General features: G+C 38.8%; 1 protein-coding gene across 2 annotated transcripts in view; it reads left to right on the forward strand.

Moving 5' to 3' along the window:
* Positions 1–21,694, forward strand: part of HPSE2 (heparanase 2 (inactive)) — a 448,287-nt gene that overhangs the window by 279,298 nt on the left and 147,295 nt on the right. For both annotated transcript variants that reach the window (XM_054690003.1, XM_054690004.1), the window contains one exon: positions 1,659–1,706. In XM_054690003.1, coding sequence (XP_054545978.1) covers positions 1,659–1,706 — 48 coding nt within the window. The remainder of the gene's footprint in view (positions 1–1,658; positions 1,707–21,694) is intronic.

The following is a 21,694-nucleotide window of genomic DNA, read 5'->3' on the forward strand; positions in this document are numbered from 1 at the left end:
AACCCACCTACCTGTCCTCCTGAGCACTGTACAGTGTTCCCAGTTGTGTCTGTTTTCATTCTGACATTTCAAAGCCTCTGGTTTCTCCATAGTCACCTCCCACACCAGTGTCTATTGCCTTGACCATAGCCAGAATAATCTTAAAACTCAAACCTCATCCTGACACTTCACTTGTTGAAAGTCAGGATCAATCCAACAGATATCCATGAAGGAGGAGCTAACTGTGTTCACAATATTATATTGGGTGTTGTCATACAAAAGTAACTGGGCCTGAAATTGCACCTGGTTATTTTTTTTTAACTTTTTTTTTTAAAGATTTATTTATTTATGTATACAAGAGCTGGGGTGCAAGCCAGAGTGTGTGTGTGGTGGGGGTGGGGGTGTGGGGTGGTGATGTGTGTGAGAAGAGTCTCCACAGACAGAGTGGGGAACAGAACAGGCAGACTGACTGAAATACACTACTGAGGGGAGCAGCGGGCGAGACAGGAGGGGGTCTGCTGAGCCATGTGGGTAGCCTCCTGGCTGGGGATCAAACTAGTGCTGCAGTGGCTTCGGATAGCTTCATAGTGCTGTGTCTTAACTCCTTGCACCACCAGGGAGGCCCTGTACCTTGTTATTAAGGGCTAAAAGCCAAAATTGTTAGCATGACAGGCAAGCAACTAGTAATCAAATGGTCTGATCTCCCTTACCTGTCCACAGACATCTAGCATCTGGACTCCTGAGAACACGTTCTCCTGTGTGACTCCCTGCTTGGCTCATGCTGGTCGTCTGTCTCTCTCTGTCCTTCCTAGTAAAGCCCTACCCTTCTTTCAATGCCAGATTCAACATCACATACAATGCGAAGCTTTTCTCTGCCAACTCAGAAGGCAGGGCCTCCTTGCCAGCTCCCCCAGCAGTTGGTCTGACACACTCATGCAGCACAGAGAAGCCCTGGTAGCACCGTTCAAGCAAGTGGCTGCTATGGGTCCCTTTGCCTGCAGCCTGTGTCTGTGCGTAGTGCCAGGTGGTCCTGGGAAGGAAGAGGCAGAACCACACAGACGAGAGCCAGGCTACTCTCCTCTCCCCCCTCCTCTCCCCTCCTCCTTTTCCTCTCTTCTTCCTACCTTGCCCTTTCTCCTCCCTCTTCCTTTCCCTTCCTATTTCCTTCCTCTCCCTTCTTTCCTTCCTCTTTCTCTCCTTTTATAAACCAAATTGGGCTTCCCTATGCTTTTCAGAAAGAGGCCTGAGGTTTTTCAAAAACGTGTTCTATTGCCTGTCATCCTTGGGAATTGTCATCATTTATCTGTCTGCTCACAGAGCTCAGAGTCCTTGAAGACTAGGAAAAGGGACAGATACATTTTGATCATAGAGGAAGTGATATGGGAGCCAGCAGGCATGACTTGAGAAGACAGTGATAGCTGGAATGCTGCACTGGGGTCCTGGTTTCCAGATGATGAAGGATGTGTGGCGAACTGAGAGTGTGAGTGCCCTCCTTTCTCAACAGCTTTGACTTCAGTAGTTATGGGAAGGTAGACCGTGACCGTGGACCCTGGCAGAACACATAACCCACCAGCGCGTTCTAACGTATGTCTCAGCTTATTTTACGTTAGCCCTGGGGATATGGTTTACCTTAAGTGGTTCCTTTATGTTTGCATCTTTGTTCTTTCTGTTCCCTACAGATTCATGAAGGTGGCAGGAAGCACAGTGGATGCAGTTACCTGGCAACAGTAGGTATTCACCATTTTTCCTCTTATTATCAGCTGCTGTGAAGTGAAAGATAATTAGCTGTCACCAGGTTTATAGCTGACATCTAAGAAGTGATCCTTCACCTGCTAAGAAAAATGTTAAAACTCACTCCAAAGCTATTCCTGTGATGCAGCCTGTAGCATAGTAATATAATTTTGTTTTGTTGTTTGGAAAAAAAAAAAACAAAAAACAACAAACCTCACTCGTTTTGATGACTCAGCTGTTATGCACACGATTAAATTAATGTGTCATCGGTGACCAGGTAACGAAAACCTGAACATGCCGCCATTTCGTGGCTTTTTCTCTGGGAATAATTTCTCCTGTTTAAGAGAGGAAATAATTTTAATTACTCAATATATCATGTGAAAATAGCAACACTTCATTATTTTAATGGCAGTGGTCTTAATTAATGCCAAGAGAGTCGCTAAGATGAAGCAGATTAAAAAAAAGGGAGAAAAAGAAAGAATTTGAAGGGAATGAAGCTGCTTCAAGAGAGGAAGTAACCCTGACATTCCTGGAAGCTTTCAATGCAAGTATCTGAACCTATGGGTAGCCTAACTTATAAAAGTAATTACCTGATAAATAAATTAAAATTTTAAGTCTCCTTATGGCATTTGTTCTGGAATGTTCTTCCTTTCACGATTTCTTACCAATTTTGCACTGGAACCCTGCCCTTGCTTTTTTGGTGAGAAATCTATCCCACAGCATCTTCCATATCACCTTCTATCTAATGTGGTCCTCAGAGCCCAGACCTGAATTTCCATTCTGGGCCTGCATAGTTCTCCACTATGGTCATCTTTCTCAGTCACTCAGCTCCCTGCCTGCCTAGGGTAGTTATTCTTCTCATCTGTTCTGTGTAAGTGGTTCCCAGTATCCCTTGCCTATTCATGACATGTGTGAAATAAAGGAAAGGAATGAATTCCTTATTACATATCCTTGAAAGACTTTTGGTTTGCTGGCAATTAATAACTTCGATCATAGTGGAAAATATTTTCTTCTACACTTATATTCTTAACATCTCTGAACAATAAGTTCCAAATGTTTACACAATTTCTTATCCTCCTTTGTCTTGAGGTCTGAGGATCTTGTCATTCCTTGTTGAAAACTCCTCAGTCTCTTCCTTTTGCACTTAGATGAAAACCAAACTCTCTGTATTCTAGTCTATAAGGCATTTGGAGTTTTGCCACCTTCTGATTGCACTTGTGCTACTGTACCCTTATTCATTCTGTTTCACCACCCAGGTGATGAAAGATTCTTAGAAGGTCCACACATATGTAAGCCTCAGGCTCTTTGTATGCGCTGTTCCCTCTGCCTGGAATGCTGAACTCCCACTTATTGGGTGGAGGGTTCATGCTCTCTTAAGACTCAGCTTACATGTCATCTTCTTCAAGAGACCTACCCTGTGTCTCCCTCTTGAAACTCTTTCTAAGCTCTTTTTTCATTGTGCTTATAGTTTGTGTATTTTTCTCTTCAGCCAGAATGGTACTTATTCAACAAAGTGCTAATGTAGGCAGTTGTTTATTGGATTTACACTGGGGGAATAATAACAATGATAATAATAAGAACGTGGCAGAAACTGTTGCATATCTCCACATGCTTTACCATATCTGGTTCTCACAAGGAGCAAATGAGGTAGGGACTGTTTTTATCACTATTTTCCTATAACTTGGAAGAAGATGTAGAAAATTCAAAGATTATACAGACAATGGAAGGTTTTGTACTTGAAGTTGGGTTTGTCTTCTTAATGATTACCACTTCGTTAATATGACAATTATCCTTTACTGAAAAAATACATTCTAATGGGAAAATTAAGTCTTCTTTAGCATCCTCACCAGAGGCTACCTGGATATTGTATCATAAAGTGTGAAGCCTGAAGAATTTATGGTATTTATAGGGAAAAGTAAAAAGCTCAGAAGTCAAATATAATTATTAGTTAAGAATGTGTGATTTTCTCAATTATTATGACTGATGGAGGGATCACAGAAAGCTTTTCCTCACTATTCCTTTTCCATAGTGCAAATGGAATGAAGTAAGCCTAGTGTGTTTTTTTTTCATTATGAAGAAATTCTTTTTAAATAGCTATATTGTGTTTATTAGCTACTTTAAAAATATTGACCTTCTCTCAAGATAAGTATCATGTGTTTTCTACTCTTCCAAAAATACCCCTAAAGCAAGCAAGGGCTTGTGTTTCTTTTGGCCCCAGGATCAGCACTCATATGGGGACAACAAGTAGCACCTGGAATCTACCATCTATCCCTTCCAGCCATAGTTTTCACTAAGACTTGGAATAATCATGGAACAAACCCAGTAAATCCTGGCCAGAAAGGACTCAGTGAAAATTAAAGCCAAATGTCATGTTTCTCCAATCTTGAGAAATACTGAGGTGAAAATTTCTTAATAATGTAAAGGAAATCAGGAATCATCATCAGGAAAAAAAAGAAGTAACACAGTCTTTGTAAACATATATCTATATTTAGGTGGCCAAAAGAATCCATTCAGTAATGAAATGTTGAGCTTGGAGCTTGAACAATTATGTGCTACTCAGAGTCTGAAGTCATGAATAAAAAAATCTATATAGTTAGATTACTTTTATTTGGAAGTTCATGTACTTGGATTCTGAAACTCAAGATCATGCCTTAGTGATTGGACCAACCCACCAGCCCATGCAGCATGCAGAAAACCTAGCAAGAGTTAGTGAAATGAAGTTCCAGTTACAGACATGCTGGAGTAAATTGTATCGGATTTTAAGGATAAATCTGAACAATAACAGGTAGGTAGGTAGATAGACACATGCACACATACATACATACACACATGTACATATATATACACATACATACACACACATTCACCTATACAAGAGTGACCAAAAGAAGGTAAAAACTAGAGGAAGTTCTTCAACCCTTAAAAGAGATAGATGGTACTACTGAGATCTACTTTTATATGTGCTTACTCAGCTGTCCATATGCAGCATGAGTCAGTTAACATTCAAACAGAAATACATTTTCATATTGACTAGACATGGTAGAGGGAGTTGAAAACTATAAATATCAGAAAGAAGGAGCTACTAGATCCAAACCAAATTTCTTCATTCTCCACAACATATCATTCATATTTTCCAGTATACAATTAAAAAAACATTAGACATACAAGGAAACAGGCAAATGTGACCCATGGCCAAGAGAATAAGCAAAAATAGCAATACTGAGATGATCCAAATATTAGAATTAAATGACAAGGATCTTAAAGAAGCTATTACAACTATATTCAAATATGAAGGGGGAAATATCCATATTGATTAAATAAATAGGGAAATATAAGCAGTGAATGGAAACAATATTTAAAAAATAGAATCAAATTAAATTCTTGAAGTACAAAAAGGAATTATTAAAATGAAAAACTTGTTGATGGGCTTAATAAGAAACTGGAAACTATGGAAGAAAGGGTTTGTGAAGCTGCATATAGAGCAATAGAAATGATACAAATAAAGAACAGAAAACAATTATTGGGCAGAAAATGGTGAAAGTTTTAACAACTTCATCACCAATATCAAGAAGTCTAACATCTGCATTAGAGACCAAGAAGATGAGAGAGAGAGAGAGAGAGAGAGAGAGAGAGAGAGAGAGAGAGAGAGAATGGGGTGAAAGTATTTTCAAAGAAACCGAAAATGAACTTCTCCCAAATTTGGTGAGAAATGTCTTCAAGATTTTCAGACAGAAGTGACATTTTACATAAAGAGAACAAGATTCAAATAATGCCTGACATGACATCAGAAACAATGAAGGACAGATAACAATGGAACAATGTCTTTGAAGTAGCAAAGGGGAAAAGTCATCTAGAATTCTGTATCTAGAAAAATTCTTTTAAAATGAAAGTCAAGTAAAATTGCTTTTGATAAATGAAAGCCAGTAGACCTGAGCTGTAAGAAATCCTTAAAGGGGTCTTCAGACAGAAAGGCAGTACCATGAGAAGGAGACCTTAATCTCAAATAATAATGAAAAGCACTGGAAGTTATAATTTGTGGATAAATAAAAAGAAGAAACAGTGACCTCAGCAGCAGCCCTATTTACAATAGATAAAACCTGGAAATAACCCAAATGCCCAAAAATAGAAATAGATGACTGCATCAAGAAGATGTGGTGTATATATATATATATATATATATATATAGAGAGAGAGAGAGAGAGGAATATTATTCAGCAATCAAAAAAGATAAAATCATGCCATTCACAGCAACGTGGATGGAGCTGGAAGGAATTATGCTCAGTGAAATAAGCCAGAAAGAAAAAGAAAAATATCGGATGGTTTCACTTATAGCAGGAATATAGGGGAACCAAATAAGACATCAGTGTAAAAAAATAATAACAGTACAAAACACAACAAAGCAAAAACAGACAATTATATATCAGAGACATCCTGCAGGGGAGGAGGCAGGAGAGGGATGAGAGGGAGGGAGGGAGGAGCACAGGGGACTGAGGTGATGGTGCACGGGTGCCTTGGGGAAGGAAACTCTATGGGGACTACACCTGAGGGGGTGGGGAGAAGCAAATATTGCTTAAAAATGAACAATGATGTAAAAAATTAATAAAAAAAGAAGCTTTGAAAAAAACAAACAAGACTCAAATTAAGTAAAATGAAGAGTGCAACAAAGGAAAAGTGGGAATCTATAAAACAACAAATAGACAGCAGTAGAGAAAAAGTGCCAACACCAAATATGTTTCTCTGAATAGATCACAAATTTGAAAAACTGCTGAGAGAATGAGAAAGAAAGATCATCAGCTGCCAGTATCAGGAATGAAAAAGGAATTTTCATCTAGATCCATAGACATTTAAGTTTTATTAGGCAACATTATGAACAGTTTTATTCCAGCTCATCTGACACTGAGGGGACAACGTCCTTGAGAAATACAATTTACCAAAACATGACACAAATTAAAAATTCTTAATATCCCTATACATCTGGTTCATTTTTGGAAAATCTGGCTACTTCCTTCATAACTAAATATGTACATATCTTATGACAAAGCAATTCTGCTGCTAGGTATTTACCCAAAGAAAATGAAAACGTATGCCACTACAAAATACTTGTAAGAATGTTCATAACAGTTTTATTAATAATAGGCAAAAAAACTTGGAAATGGTTTAGGTGTCTATGACCAACATAACAGATTAAACAGAGGGGTGTGTATTTTCTTATAAAGGAATACACTGGATAAAATAAAAGAATAAATTAATGATATGCTTTAAAACATGGATGAATCTCAAAATCATTATGCCAGGTGGGAAAAAACCTCATACAAAAAGCACATATATATTCATTTCAATTAAAATGAGTTCTTGAATAAATTTTTAAAATTAAAATATTTATTACCTCTGTGGATATAGGCGGAGGTGGAGGGATATGGATTGAGAGGAAAAGGAACATGAGGGAATTTTCTGGGACGATTGCAATATTCTACATCTTGATAGGGATTTGGGTTACACAGGAATATGCGTTTGGCAAGATCCATCAAATGATACTCATGATTTATGCATTTAATTATCTATATATATTTATATATAATTTACTTAAGGAAAAGAACCAGAAAACAGATATTGAACTCACGCTAATGGCATGCCTGATGAAGTGGAGTGTTGGGATGATGTGTAGCAAAGTCTGCAACTTTCTTTGATATGCCTGAAAACATAAAATGAATCACTGCTGGACAGAGGGATAGAGACTGATATGTGAAAAGTGAGTTTAGTAAAATGTCAATTGTGGAACCCGACGGTAGATATATAATATTCACTATACATTTCTTTCTACTTGTCTCTGTTTCAGATTTTTCATAGTAAAATACTGGGGGGCGGGGGGGGGGCGTGGAAAGTCTCAATTGTACACCTAAATATTGTTATCTATTATGAAGTGTTTTGTTGTGGAAATATTCATCAAAAGCATAATAAATAGGAAAATGCTTTGAAGTGAATAAAGAAGTATAAAATACACAAATCAAGCCTTAATAAAAAATGCACATGCAAAGAAAAGACACTAATAGAGCAAAAGTGTTATTCTTCAGACATATGAAGTACAGGACGCTTTCCTTCTCATTTTTACTTTTTTCTAATTTTTAGTAGGAAGCATAGAAGGCATTTTTGTTTATAATAGAAACCATCGGCGCCCACCTCCACCTATCCCACCCTCCGTTCCCCATCTTCAGAGCAATCTTCATAGCTCTAGCCACATCTTCTGATGCTGTTATTGCCTATTTGTTTCCAATTCATGTATTAGCTGTTAATTTCTTACAAGGATTGGGGAGCACTCACACTTCCCTAACTTCTCACACCCTGAAACATACTGTTTTATTTCTTAAGTATTGGTTAAATCAGAATTCATGCTCACATTTTTATTATGATGTAAATGTGATTCATAACAGACAATGTCGTGTACTATAATTACATTTTCTTTCTTTCACAACTTATTGTTTTTGTTTGATTTAATAACAGTCTTCTTTTTATTCACCTAGTTTCCTGTTACTCCATCCCTTGTTCATCCCCACCCTTTACCACAGGCCAGGTTCTCCTTCCTGTGTCAGCAGAGGGCCCAGGTAGCCACCAGTCTAATCCACTCCTGGGGATGCCCTGAGCACCCCTCCTCTGCTCCCATCTGGACTGGTTGATCTTCCTGCTTCCTGCACAGCTGTTGTCCTGGGATCTCCCTAGACCATCATCCTGGGGATTCCTTTTGACTCTCTTATTTGTTGGATCCATGCCTTTTTTTGAGGTTTACTCCCTCATTTTGGTGGAATGGTTTTTTTTCTTCCAGGAACTTCCTGAAAAAAAAAAAGATAAATGAGAGATAAACATGTTGAGATCTCGTATTAGAATTTGATTTATATTTTGGATACATATAGATTTCCATCAGATTTTGATGCCTTGGCTCCATTTTCTTTTTCTTTTTTTTCCATTTTATTTTTCTTTCCTCATATCTATTTGAGAAATAACTATTGAGAAATAGTTGAGAAAACTATTGCTTTTATGATTTCCAATCCTTTCATTTCTCCTGCTTTTGAGAACTCTTCCAGTGACCCTTTAGGTGACTCTCTTTTCATTTTGCTTCCTAGATATGTTACAGATATTCTCAATCTATAATTTATGCCTTATAGTTATGGAAATTTCATGAAATTTTTCTTGATAATTTCCTATTTATTTTTTGTGCTGTCCCTTTCTGAAACTTCTACTGGTTCAGATATTGGAACTTCTCAAGTAAATACATATATATTCACACACACACACACATATATATACACACACACACGTATCTATTATCTTCCTTGTTTTATCTCCTGTTATCATAAATCTCTATTTTTTTAAAAAGATATTATTTATTTATTTATGTAAGCACTGGGTACAGTTAGAAGCCGGGAGGGTGAGAGAATTCACCAGAGCCAGAGAGGGGAACAGAGCAGGCAGACCAACGAAATACACTGCTGAGGGGAGCAGCGGGCTCAGCAGGAGAGGTCTGTCATGCCCTGTGGGACACTCGGCCGAAGGATCTAACTGGCGCAGCAGAAGCTGCGGGCAGCTTCGCAGCCCAGTGCTCAACCACTGCACCACCAGGGGAGGCCCATAAATCTCTTTAATCATCTAAATTTTCTGTTTGAAGATTTCATTTGTTACCAGATTTCAGATTTCCAAAAGCTTCTTTGATCCTTCAAAACTTCCTTTGTGTAGATTCTTTCCTTGTTTCTGGCAATAGCTCTTACTTTCTCTTTGTGGATACCAATTTTAGTTGTGTTTATTTATTTTCTTCTCCCTTTATCCCTCCATCCCTACTTCCCTCCCTCCCTTCCATCCTTTCACCAATAGTTTGTTATGGTTTCTGCATTAAACTTCCCCTCTATATTCTTCCCTGCTCCATTTATTTTGGTTTCTGTCTTTCACATTAAAGAATTTCCTCAAATGTCAATTGATCCTTGGATCTCTACTCTCGTTTAAAAGAGAAACATAAAAAGCTGATTAAACATTATTTGTTCATGGACATTTCTTCTCAACTGGTGGGGAGTCTATGTGGAGTGACCTGGCTGGGTTGTTCCATTAGGGGACTCCTAAGTGTCCATATCTGTTGGTCTCTTTCTCTTGGGCCTTACTGGAGACGACTTCTCTCCTCACCTAATTTGGAAGTAAAAATCTGCTGTCTTCCTCAGTCTGAGGCAAGGGACTGGATATCTCCTTTTTTTGGATTATATGTGACTTCTCAACTCAGCTAGGCTTGGCAGCCTCAACTCTAGCTCAAGCTCTAGTGTTCTGCTTGTTGGAAATTGGACAGTTTCTCAGATGTGGAAGGCAGGGCTCCTCAAGGTTTTTGTCTCAGGAGCCTTTCACTCTTGAAAAATATTGAGTGCTCCAAATAACTTTTATTTATGTGGGTCATAACTTTGGATACTGTGTTAGAATTTAAAAAGAAATTCAAAAACATTTATTTATTGAAAGATAATAAACCCACTACATTTTTAACACACGTAATGTCTTTTTATAAAAAGTAACTATATTTTACAAAATTAAAAAAAATAGTGGGAAAAGTACCATTATTTTATATTCTTATACATTTCTTTAATACGTAGCTGAATTGAAAATACGTGGATTCTTGTGTCTTCATGTTCTGTGGGAATTTGGTGTTTTGGTTTAATAATTTGTGGACAGATTGGCCTCAGAGAGATAAGTAGTCAGATATGTGAGAGGTATTTGACTAACATTTCTCAGATAATTGTGGCTTTTCTCAGATATCAAAAAGTTAGCAGGTGATTGAATCTTAAATGTTAGTTGTAATGCATTATATAAAGCTATATCAATAAACTCTTTATACTCTGATGTGTTAAAATATGTTGGTTGCATCATTTACGCATGCGGGATTTTGGAACATCGTGCACTATCATTTGCAAAATACTGTTTTGCTGAGTTGTGAGTTAGGCAGGTCTTCAAATGTTAATACATTTCATCACAAAATGTCAAAAAAGCACATTTATTAATACCATCTCTCAAATATTCAGAAACAACTTTAAGTTTGGAAAGTTCACAAGCTCATGGTGTGCAGATAAATATATTCTAAAATTCCAGTTTTCACTGAATACCTCAAAATTTATAATCCACAGCAAATTCTGTCAGTTGTTTTCCTTGAAATGATAGACTTACTTTGTTCATGATTGAGAAAAATGTCTTCCAAATACACAAGCCTGAATAACCACAATTTGCCTGCCAGTTGTTTTTTCAAGTAAAAATGTTGTTCCATGAAAAAAAAATGACCATTTCAGCTTGCAATTCATCATACAAATATTGTTCCACAACATAAACGTGATCCTTTGCTGTAGAGGTAAAGACCTTTATGTATAGTTCCCTTATACAGAGCATTTCTAAAAATGTGTATGAGGGGTTAAAGTTTAATAAAATTAATAGTTTTTACTACCTTAACAAAGGAATTCTGGCATTTTAGTTTCATTGCCATGATGACAATGACCACAGTACAATTTGTTTCTGATTTGGTTTGTATTAAGCAGGCAGTGGTTTAATCACAATAGCTTTTGTACCGTGAGTCTAAATGTCAACAGTTTTTTTCAGTACAAGCATGACAGTCAAATAAATTATTTAATACTTTCTGCATTTTATCAGCACTTGTATTTAGTGCAATTCACATATAAGATCTTTATCAATGATTAGTTGATGCCAATGTTGGATGGATATAAGAAAAAAGCTACATTAGTAAATGTATACAGATGTAAACATCCTGAGATATTAGCTTTATCTTTATGTTTGTAGTTAAATCTTTAATTTACTGCACTTTTGGGAAGTGGCTCTTGGGTGGTTTCCTTTGTTAACTTTTATTGATGTTTTATCCAGTAGGCATTCACCACAGTCAAATTTACAAGTGTTTATCAGCCTCTCAGCTGATTTCTTGTGCAGATTTCTACCCAATGCAGCATGATAAGTTCCTCTCTCAGAAGCTTTTCTAAGTTTGGCATTTTAGAAAAAAAAAAAATATATATATATATATATATATATATAGTGTAAGATTGGGGTATAGGCTAGAGGTGTGGGGGATGAGAGGATTCACCAGAGATGGAGTGGAGAAGAGAACAAGCAGATCTCCTAAAATACACTGCTAAAGAGAGTAGTGGGCGAGGCAGGCGTGGTCTGCTGCACTATAATTGGGTTATCTCCCTGGCCGGGGATCAAACTCAGGTCACAGTGGTGATAGTGCTGAGACTTATCCCTAGGCCACCAGGGAGGGCTTAAATTTAGAATTTTTTAAAGGTTTCAAAATAGTTTTGTTGCACAAGACAGCAAGATGTTTTTATTTCTATGTAGATAAGAGGAAAACATTAGGATAAATAACTTGATAATAAATATATAATTATAATAATTACATTAACTATTAATATAATAACTTATTGTATGATTGTGGGGTTACACATATAATAGTAGGCATTATAGAAAATTGCAGTAAGGCACATTGTAAGTGTTGAGAACAAGTGGAGTTGACTTTTGAAAACACAAATATCTATATCCTAAAACCATACCTTGAAAAATCTAAAATATAAGTATATACAAGCATATACTCCATTAATTGTGAGAGTTGTGACATTGTTACTTGCTATATAGACTCTGGGAAATCCTACTTGATACTTGTGAGAGAATGAGAATGAAAAACAAGTAACTGTCATTTTCATAATAGAATAATTGCAATCTCAGGGACCCTGCAAGGGTATTGGGGACTCCTAGGAGTCCACATTCAAATAACTACTAATTTAGAGTGAAGGATCTTTGGCTTTAAGTTGCTTCTCAATTCTCCTGTTTCAATCCACCAGTCTCTATTCGGGCACCATTTTATTGCCACAGGAACTTTATTGCCGCTTTGTGTTCCACGCAACAGTCCCGGAGCAGGTTTGCAAGGCAAGACTCTGCTACTTGAGCAGAAGTTCTTGTGCCACTTATTGAAAGCACACAGGCCAGTAAAAGCTGATCATGAGACAATGATATGAGGAATCAGGTCTGGAGGGTGGGATAGGAATGGAGGACAAAGTTTTATGAGGGACTGGAAAGGGGACAGCGTGACCATATGTCAAGAGCCATTTGCGTCAGCGAAGTATTTGATGTTATCACAGGCAGAGTCATCCCGAGACTACCATGGAGATAGACAGGCATGTAATCAGGTCAACAGCGGCCTAGGCATCCCCAGGCCTGCCTCGGGATATGGGCTATACTCTATAGGTAGTCAAGGAATGCTCTGCTGTGATTTGCAGACAACAAATAGGTCACAGTTGCCCATGAGTGGCCAGCTAGTAGCCAGCTCATAGGAACCCACACCCACAGATTCTCCAAGGCACTGGTGCCTCCTAGGAGTTTCTGGAGTTCCACAGCAAGAAGCAGGCCACCTTAAAGAATTCACAGGTATAGAGATCAGCTCTCTGGCCAACTAAGTCAGTTATCACTCTTCCTTTGTTTTTCTAATATCAGTATTTTTATTGTGTTGTTTTCCTGTCCTTCTAGACCTGGTGAGTTAGTCTTCCCACCTTTTTGGTCCATTACCATTGTTTTAGAGGACTTTTGGAAAGGAACTTAAGCAAATACATGCATTTGAACCAGCATATCTAACCAAAAATCCTGCTGTTTTGCTTTCCCCAGGTAATTTTTAATAAGACAAAATTTAAAAATTAATTTTAGAAAATGAAGTCCATTTTCATACTTATCAAGTTAGGCAAACTCAGTGATTCCAAGGCCCAGACCCCACAGGATTTCAAAAGAATTAAAAAATCTAAGGCTGCGGACCAGAGGTCAGTACTTATAAAAAGTTCATTTGGTGAATCTGATGTTTAGCAAGGATTGCCAACTATTGTCCTGGAGCCTCCAGACTGAGCATCAGTAGCCCCTGGGGACTTCAACTCCAGAGCACACCAGCAGCAGTATCACCTGGGAACTTGTTAAAAAAATGCAAGTTCTCAAGCCCCAACTTAGCCCCACTGTGGCAGAACCCAACAGTCTCTGGGCTGACACATCCTCAGGTGACTCTGATGTACTCTAAGACTTGAGTTCCCTGCCTTGCAGATGACTGCCTGGATAAGGTTTATAAGAAAACAGTCATCACTGTATTTTTTGGCATAAAACTTTCTCAGTGGCTTCCTTTCTGACATGTGGGTGGGGGAAAAGATGTAAGAAAAATTGTCTTGGGAACTGATTTTTAGAAAATTCCTATCTCTTGTAGTCAGAGCCAGATCTTCAGCTCATCTAATTTTCAATGGATTTTTCTCTTACATAGAAGTCAGCACTCTTTCTCTTAGTCTGTGCTTACACACATCATTCCTTACTTCTGCTGTTGCAGAAAAAAAAAATATGTCGTGAGTCTACTACAGCTATACGCTTAGAGATCAATTTTTAAGGATCAATTTTATAATTTAGATCTTCAGCTATATTTAAAAACATAAAAATGAATACTTTTAAAAAGTCATTGCAAGAACAACTATGGATTTTCCCACAATATAAGTAAATGTGAGCAAAATAGCTCTGAGAATAGCACCTATTGAAAATTCATGAACATTTCCAGGGGTAATGGGACATTAGAATGATTTGTTAGGTAAAGATTCTGCTTAAAAGGAAAAATAGAAGGAATCTATCATATAGATACTCAATTTTAGAGAAAAAAGAGTACCAACAAAATGTAGACCCTATTTAGAAAAAGTTGGGAGAAGATTTAACAATGTAAATGATTCACAAGAGTCCTAGAACTTACTTAAAACACTATTTTGTAAGCAAAAATACCTATAAAGTTGTGCATTATGGTTTGGTCAAAAGACAAGGGTTTTGAACTCAAACAAGTCTGCACAGAATCCCTCTTAACTCTAAGTGGATTGAGGGGGAAAGTAAATCCTCCCTTACAAATCTGCAGTGAAGACTAAATGAGTTAATGCGTGAAAAGTACTTTGCACAGAATATAAATATAGCAAGCCCTCACTAAATGTGAGTTCCCTTCTCCTTCCGTCTGTCTTTCTACTATTTTGCCTAATCTCTTTCACTATGAAAGTGTCTCACTGTAGACTATACAGATGTTAACATGTATTCTTTACTGAGCATTTTTATAGACTCTGCAGTTGCTTCAAGTTTTTTGCTCATGATCTTTTCAGCCAAAGGAGGAAACTGGGTGGTTCTGTAGGGTAATCATTTTATATTTTATTTATTAATTCATTAAAAATATTTATTGAGCACCTATAATGTTCAGGCACTGTGCTAGATGTTATGTATAGTCTACAGCCAAAAAGATCTTTACCCCTAGGGAGCTCAGTAGGCTTATCATTAGCAAGGAGTTTATCCTTCAAGTGATGACTTCACAAGCCATGCTTGTTCTCCTCCACAAGAGAATTTGAAAAAAGAGAGGCGCTCCGGATAGAGGACCTAAGGACCATGATAGGAAGAAAACCCTTGTAATGCAAATAGAGGATTTAAAAAGGAAAGAAAAGAAAAGAATAAGGAGGGAAGGGGGCCATGAGTAACATAAGAACTTGACTGCAAAAGAAGAGAGAAAGAAAAGAGAGAAAAAGAACTTTCTAACAGCAAGCTGAAGAATCAAAGAATTCTTTGTTGTAAGGAAGACAAGCCTGTACATACACACTCCTGTAAGTGCATATCTGCATTTTATTTTAATCAGGTAATTTCTGTGCCCTGTGATTTTTTTTTTTTTTTAAAACCAGAGAAATTTCTTTATTGTAATCTTCTTAATCAAATTTCCTATAAGGAACATGTTCATACTGTATGTCTAATAGAAATGATATAGTCTTTTATTTATATATATATATATATATATTTTACATCATTGTTCATTTTTAAACAATGTTTGCTTCCCCACCCCCCAGGTGTAGTCCCCATAGAATATCCTTCACCAATTCACCCGAGCACCATCACCATGTGCTAAGTTCTTTACAGAAGTGACCCAGAGCTTGTGTTTGCTGACTTAAGTTTGTCTCTAGCACCTCCTGTCTGTGTGACCTTAGGCAAATTGCTCTGTGAGTCATTGAACCTCAAGGTCTTCTTTTGTAAATTTGGCCTAATAATACCTGTGACACAGGTGGTAGGCTCCTTATGAGGTGTTTGTAGCTTCCCTTTCAACCTAATTTTGGAAGGCTATATAGTTTCCATTAGTGCCCTTCACCTCAGTCTCTCCCAGGGAAGCTTTCTCCAGTGTCTGCTGTTGGTATGGGCAAAAGAGGGTGACTTCTTTCCTTCCCATTTCAGAATGTACAAACATACACAAAATCCCAAAGAATGCTCAATCTGGCATTGTCTCCAGATTCCCACAGGTGACACCTCTGCCTAAGGAGGAAAAGTTGAGAAACACTGGTCCTTCCATACAGCTAATAGCATCTGCCATTCATTACAGCTGTCCAAACACATTATAGGCGGCAACTCAAGGGCACCTGCTACATGTGGATATTAAATGGGTACTTTAATGACGGACTAATCTTGAGATCCTAGATCACCCCCTCTATCTGTGTGCAAATCCCCATCAGTCTTGTTCAGTCACCCTGATGAGGAGCTGATTATTTATATCTACCCAATCCTATAACTTCATGGGAATCAAAGACTTGGGTACTAGCTTAGACTTGGAGATTCCCCCTCATTTTCTTTATTTCTCTGTTAAATAAATGCTGCACTCTTCAGATCCAGACTGTCAAGTTTTGAAACCTGACTCTGATGCTTTATCTCATACATGTCATTTTTTTTTTAAGATTTATTTATTTATTTATACAAGCACTGGGTACAGTCAGAAGCGTGGGAGGGTGAGAGAATTCACCAGAGCCAGAGCAGGGAGCAGAACAGGCAGACTGATGAAATTCACTGCTGAGGGGAGCAGCAGGCATGGCAGGAGAGGTCTGCGTGCCATGTGGGGCCCTTGCCAAGGCCGGGGATCGAACCGGCGCTGCAAAAGCTGTGGGCAGCTTTGCAGCCCGGTGCTCAGCTGCTGCGCCACCACGGGAGGCCCTCATACACGTCATTTAACTGCACTGACTCTCAGTTTTTGCTTCTGTAACATAGGTATTTATTCATCAGATATAGTTATTGAGTGTTTACTCTGTGCCAAGCACTGTCATAGGTGCTTGGGAAAGATTAGTGAACAGAATAGACAAACATTTCTGTTCTCGTGGTGCTCACATTCTGGGGCAGGAGTTGGGGGGGCGGTGAATAAAGAATAAGTGTAATAAGCAAATTCTAGGGAAGGTGAGGAGCTTAAATGCTGAGATAAAGGAAGTGCTGGAGGGAGAACAGCCAGCAGTGCTTAGGTGGTGCCTGTTATCTGAAAGGTGTTTGTAGTGAAAGCCACAGTCCCTGCCCTATATTTCCAGCCAGTCTAGTTGTTTTCCCTCTCCATGTCTCTTTTCATTTTAGAAGAAAAGAATGGGAGACTTTATGTTATTAGAATTCTCTTTTGGCTGTCTCCAACTGCAGATTCTCAGAGGAGTTGAAGCTTTGTATTCATAGTTAGTGTTTTCTGTAATACATTGTGTGGGATGAAGATGATGAAAATAAAAAGGAAGAGCACTCACTGAATGCATTCCATGTGCCAAATATTGTGGTAGCTGCTGTTTATAAAGTTAGATCCTTGGACGACCTGACTACCTTGCTACTCAAATTGTGTCCTGACCTGCAGCAACAGCCTGGGAGTTGTTAGCAATGCAGACTCTTGGGCCCCACTCCTGACCAGTTACTGAGTTAGAATGTGTATCATCATAAAACCCCCCCAGGGTTTCATGTGCACTTTAAACTCTGAAAAGTACCGTCCTGACAAGACAAATATCATTAACACCATTTTCCTCGGATGAGGAACGTGCTCTTCAGAGAACCGGTAACTTGTAAGACCTCACAGCTAGTAACTGCAGTCCAGGACTTGACTGTTCACAGCAAAAGAACTTCACACTCTTTCCACTAACCAGTTCCCTTCATTGATTCCTTCTAATAGATATATTTCATAATCTACTTTATATAGTAAAAAACCAAACAGGTCAGCTTTCACTTGGATATACTTTGGAAGTGTTTGCCCAGACAGACTAAACATAAACACCTGGTCCAAGGAAGAGGGACTAAAAGATGCTAATTGAGTTTGTGTGTGGCTGTGGGTGGGTGAGTCACATGCCCCCTGCTTTTCTGAGGTAATCTGCCTTTCTGTTGAATTAGAGAACACAAGTGTAGTTATTGGCAAGAGTCTCCCCCAGATCTTACTTGGAGCAGAAGACAGGAGCGAGTGGGGAGAGGCAGGCCATGGCCTGAGGAGAAGAACAGTCTGGCCTCGGAGTCAGAGAATGTCTTTTTTTATGAGTAAGGAGGTATTTTTATGGTTTGCCTTGAGTGAATAGTCTCTGATGTTGGGAAACAGACTGGGAACAGCTGGACCACACTTTGGATCAGTTGCCACAACAACTCGATACATTTGTCTCTGGTGTCATTTGATCCCTTTGAGAGCTGCGTTACCTCAGTGTGGATGTTTGACTTCCAGGCTTCCTCTGAGCAGTAAGCACGTCTGTGATTGTGTTCCTCGGATTACATGGTGCGTTGATTATACTCGCTTGGGAGTTTGGATTCTAGGATTACAGAATATGGCAATCTCACAGGTGATGGAATCCCAAGATCTTAGAGATTCATCTTTGTATTTATCATCATCAGAGCAGGTACAGGAGCAAAACTGTACCTGGTAGCATCTGGGAAATCATACAGATAGTCAAAGTCATCCCCAGTTTTGAATGACTGGTAATAGATCCTGCTTTCTTATTTCAGGTGATCTTTGTGAGCAACACTTACCCAACTTGATCTCAGTACAAAGGTTATTGTTATTTAATATTTTCCTTTTGCTTAGGAGATTTAAGCAAGAAATACCATTGCAAGATTTGCAAGGAACAATTGATGCACTTCTGTGACTTCAAGTGTGCCTTAAATCTCTCCCCTTATGAAGCTTAGAAATGACCCATCGCTTAATGACAGATTGAGGGTGAGTCCAGTTCCTTTCATCTAAGAAAGGGCTGGCTGCCTGCCTTTCAGAACCATTTACCCTGATAGACATTTGTTCTCCTTAAGAAAAGTGGCTGCTCTCCCTTCTCTTTGATAAGAAATGGTCAAACACTTTTATCCCAGCTCCCAAATTTATGGCCACTAAAAGCAGAGGCCCTGATAAGCAATAGTAGCACATCTGTGCCCATCCTCACCATGATCGATCACCACCTTCTCTGAAAGTCATCGTTAGGTTCCTTCCTAAGGAACAAAACCTCCTGAGAGAGTTCAGGAAAGCAAAGAGGGTGGGGGAGGAAATAATGTCGTTAGAGGCTATGGAGGTTTGAGCCTGTGCAGGATGTAATTTCATTATTGTCTACAGTTACACGACTGTTTCTGGGACCAGGGATTTTCCTAAACAGGATATATTGTTGTTAGATGGCAGCATAGCTGTGGTTTTCTGTTGATATTTTGGTGCGGAGGTGGATCGCTGTTTCCTGTCATTGTCCCCTTCCCCCCTTCTCTTGCCACTTTAGTTCATAGAAATAAAAGGAAACAAAGATAGTAAAAGACCCACTGCCAACAAGTAATTTGGTGAAAGTTCTCATTTGGCCTACAGAAGTCAATGAATTCAAATTTTCTATAACTTAAAAACTCTTTTATGTTGAGTGCCTTTTGTATAGTCTTTCAAGGCTTGTTCAACTTTTACATAAGATGCTCTAATGTGAATTACATGAAAAATGTGGTCAAACATTGTCAGCACTTTAACATTTGCGTTTCCTGTTCTATGTGAGTAATTGTGTAAATTTGGGGTTAGCTTAACAGACTGAGAGGAGGGCAAAGAGAAAGACGGCCAACTGGGTTTGGAAAAGGGTCTTCCTTTTTGGATATCTGGCATGCCCTGAGTAAAGGTAGTGTGATTTCCCTGTGGCGTGGAGTGTGTGTTTTTATTTCAAGCAGACTAAAGTGTTGCTGTAAGAAGCGCACAAATCCTGTTTCTTACAGGGCAAAATCAGTAGCATCAACAGCAGCAGCAATCACTCAGTGTGTAAGAAAACCAGCAGACCCAGTCCAGGGAGTGGGCAGCTGTGGGCTGGTAGTGTTACAGGGCAAGGAGAGGGACACTCCAGACCCTGCAAACCTGCCTGCTCTAAATAGGTTCTGCCATCTGCCGTGTCAACACAAAACATATGAGACTTTAATGAAAAGGAACTTTAATACAATTAGTAAACAATACCGGAAAGGCAAAGAATATAGTTTCTAGATCAAGCACTCAAAGTTACCCATCCCCTCGTGGGTAAAAGTCCACCCAAACAGGATTGGCCAGAGCAAGGCCCAAAAGCCTGCCACAAGTCTAAAACACCTTTCAGTGGGGACCCACAGAAAAGGATCAGAAACAACCAGACAAGTCTGGGAGGAAAAGAGCAAAATCAAAATCAAGACAAAAACTGCCATTGTCACCTCCCCACGTTCTTTCACCCACATCTCTGTCACCCAGTCCATGACCAAAAAGCAACTGCAGTTTCTTCACGTGTCTCTCTGCTCCATGTGCCTCCTCCAGGGCTCCTTCTGGCTCCATCCTGCTTCCTTCCTGCCCAGTCTCCTCTGCAGCTTCTTCTTCTCCCTGCTCAGCTCCACCCTCCTTTGGGTGGGGTAGGAAACCGGGAACCTCCCCTCTTCCTGGGGACCACCCTGTTACAGTAGGACTCAAAATCCCAGGAAAGACCTCCAGGCCAAGAGGTGTCCGAGATCCTTATCCACTGACTACAAGAGCCAAATCTCTATTGCTGCTTCTTTGGGTGAAGGCACAAAAAGATAATTAGTCCTTTATAATTCTCATTATCAGTACTTTATAATTCTCATTGATTTTGTTAGAAAAGTACACATGTGTATAATTCATACATAGACAACTTTACATATGATCTTCAGTTTTTATGGATCCCCTGCGGCCCAGCCGTGGACATCAAAGAGAAGCTAAAGACATCATTTAAAGAACTAGGTTTGAGTATCTGTTCCTCCTGCCCTCATACCACACTAGAACTCCCATGCCCCCGAGTCCTTTTTTTCAATGCCTTTGAAGTGGAACACAAAAAGGCCCAATACTCCTAATGCAATGGACTTATTCTTGTGTAAAAAGGGACAGAAAGGGATTGTGGTTACCAGGAAAGGAAGTCTTCCCTCCAATAGGTCAGTTTGTTTTTTGTATATGATTAACACCATTGAATCACTGGAGAGATTTTTGGAGAAAGCACAGAGAAAAGACACATAAAATTGTCAGAAGATATTTTGTTTGATCTTATTTAATTTGTCTGAACTGATATATGCCAGAGTTTGGGTATGAGAGAGAAAAAAAGGCAGTGAAATGTTTGTATAATGCCATGATCCATACATTTTTTCTTAGTCTTCCCCTATAGATTCATAGACTATTACTAGATGGTATGTTTTCCTTCTCATCTGTATGACAAGCATTTTTACTACACTTGTACTAAGAATTTCAATGAACAGAAAATAGTACACAACCCACGTATCAAACATTTAGTGGACACATTGCAAAAAGCTGCTGATGTTTGTGGCACATTTTGCAGGATTTACTCAATTAACAATTGCTTTTTGTACATTTACCTCTGTGTTCAACTTCAGCTTTCCACATGTGGAATTTAGCAGATAGACAGGAACATCCTTTTAACTCAATCCCAATTTCATCACTTTTTCTTCTCTCCACTTTGGTGCTAACTCCATTTACTCAGATCAATTAATTTGCTGCCTTCTGGGCGCTCTGAAGTTACATGGTAGGTGTTGCTTGCTTGCTTTACTCTCTGCCCAAAGCTTATACATTGTTAAATTTCTCTAAGAGGAAAGGAACTGATATTTTTTGTAGGTATATGTCATTTTATTTCAATTTTCTACTTCAGTTTTTTTGAAGCCTTTCAGGGCTCCCTGCCCCTTCTCTTTCTTATAAAATCTTACCTCT

This window comes from Talpa occidentalis, unplaced genomic scaffold, assembly GCF_014898055.3.
Source record: "Talpa occidentalis isolate TD23 unplaced genomic scaffold, MPIMG_talOcc4v2.1 talOcc4.8, whole genome shotgun sequence".
Classification (NCBI taxonomy): Eukaryota; Metazoa; Chordata; class Mammalia; order Eulipotyphla; family Talpidae; genus Talpa; species Talpa occidentalis.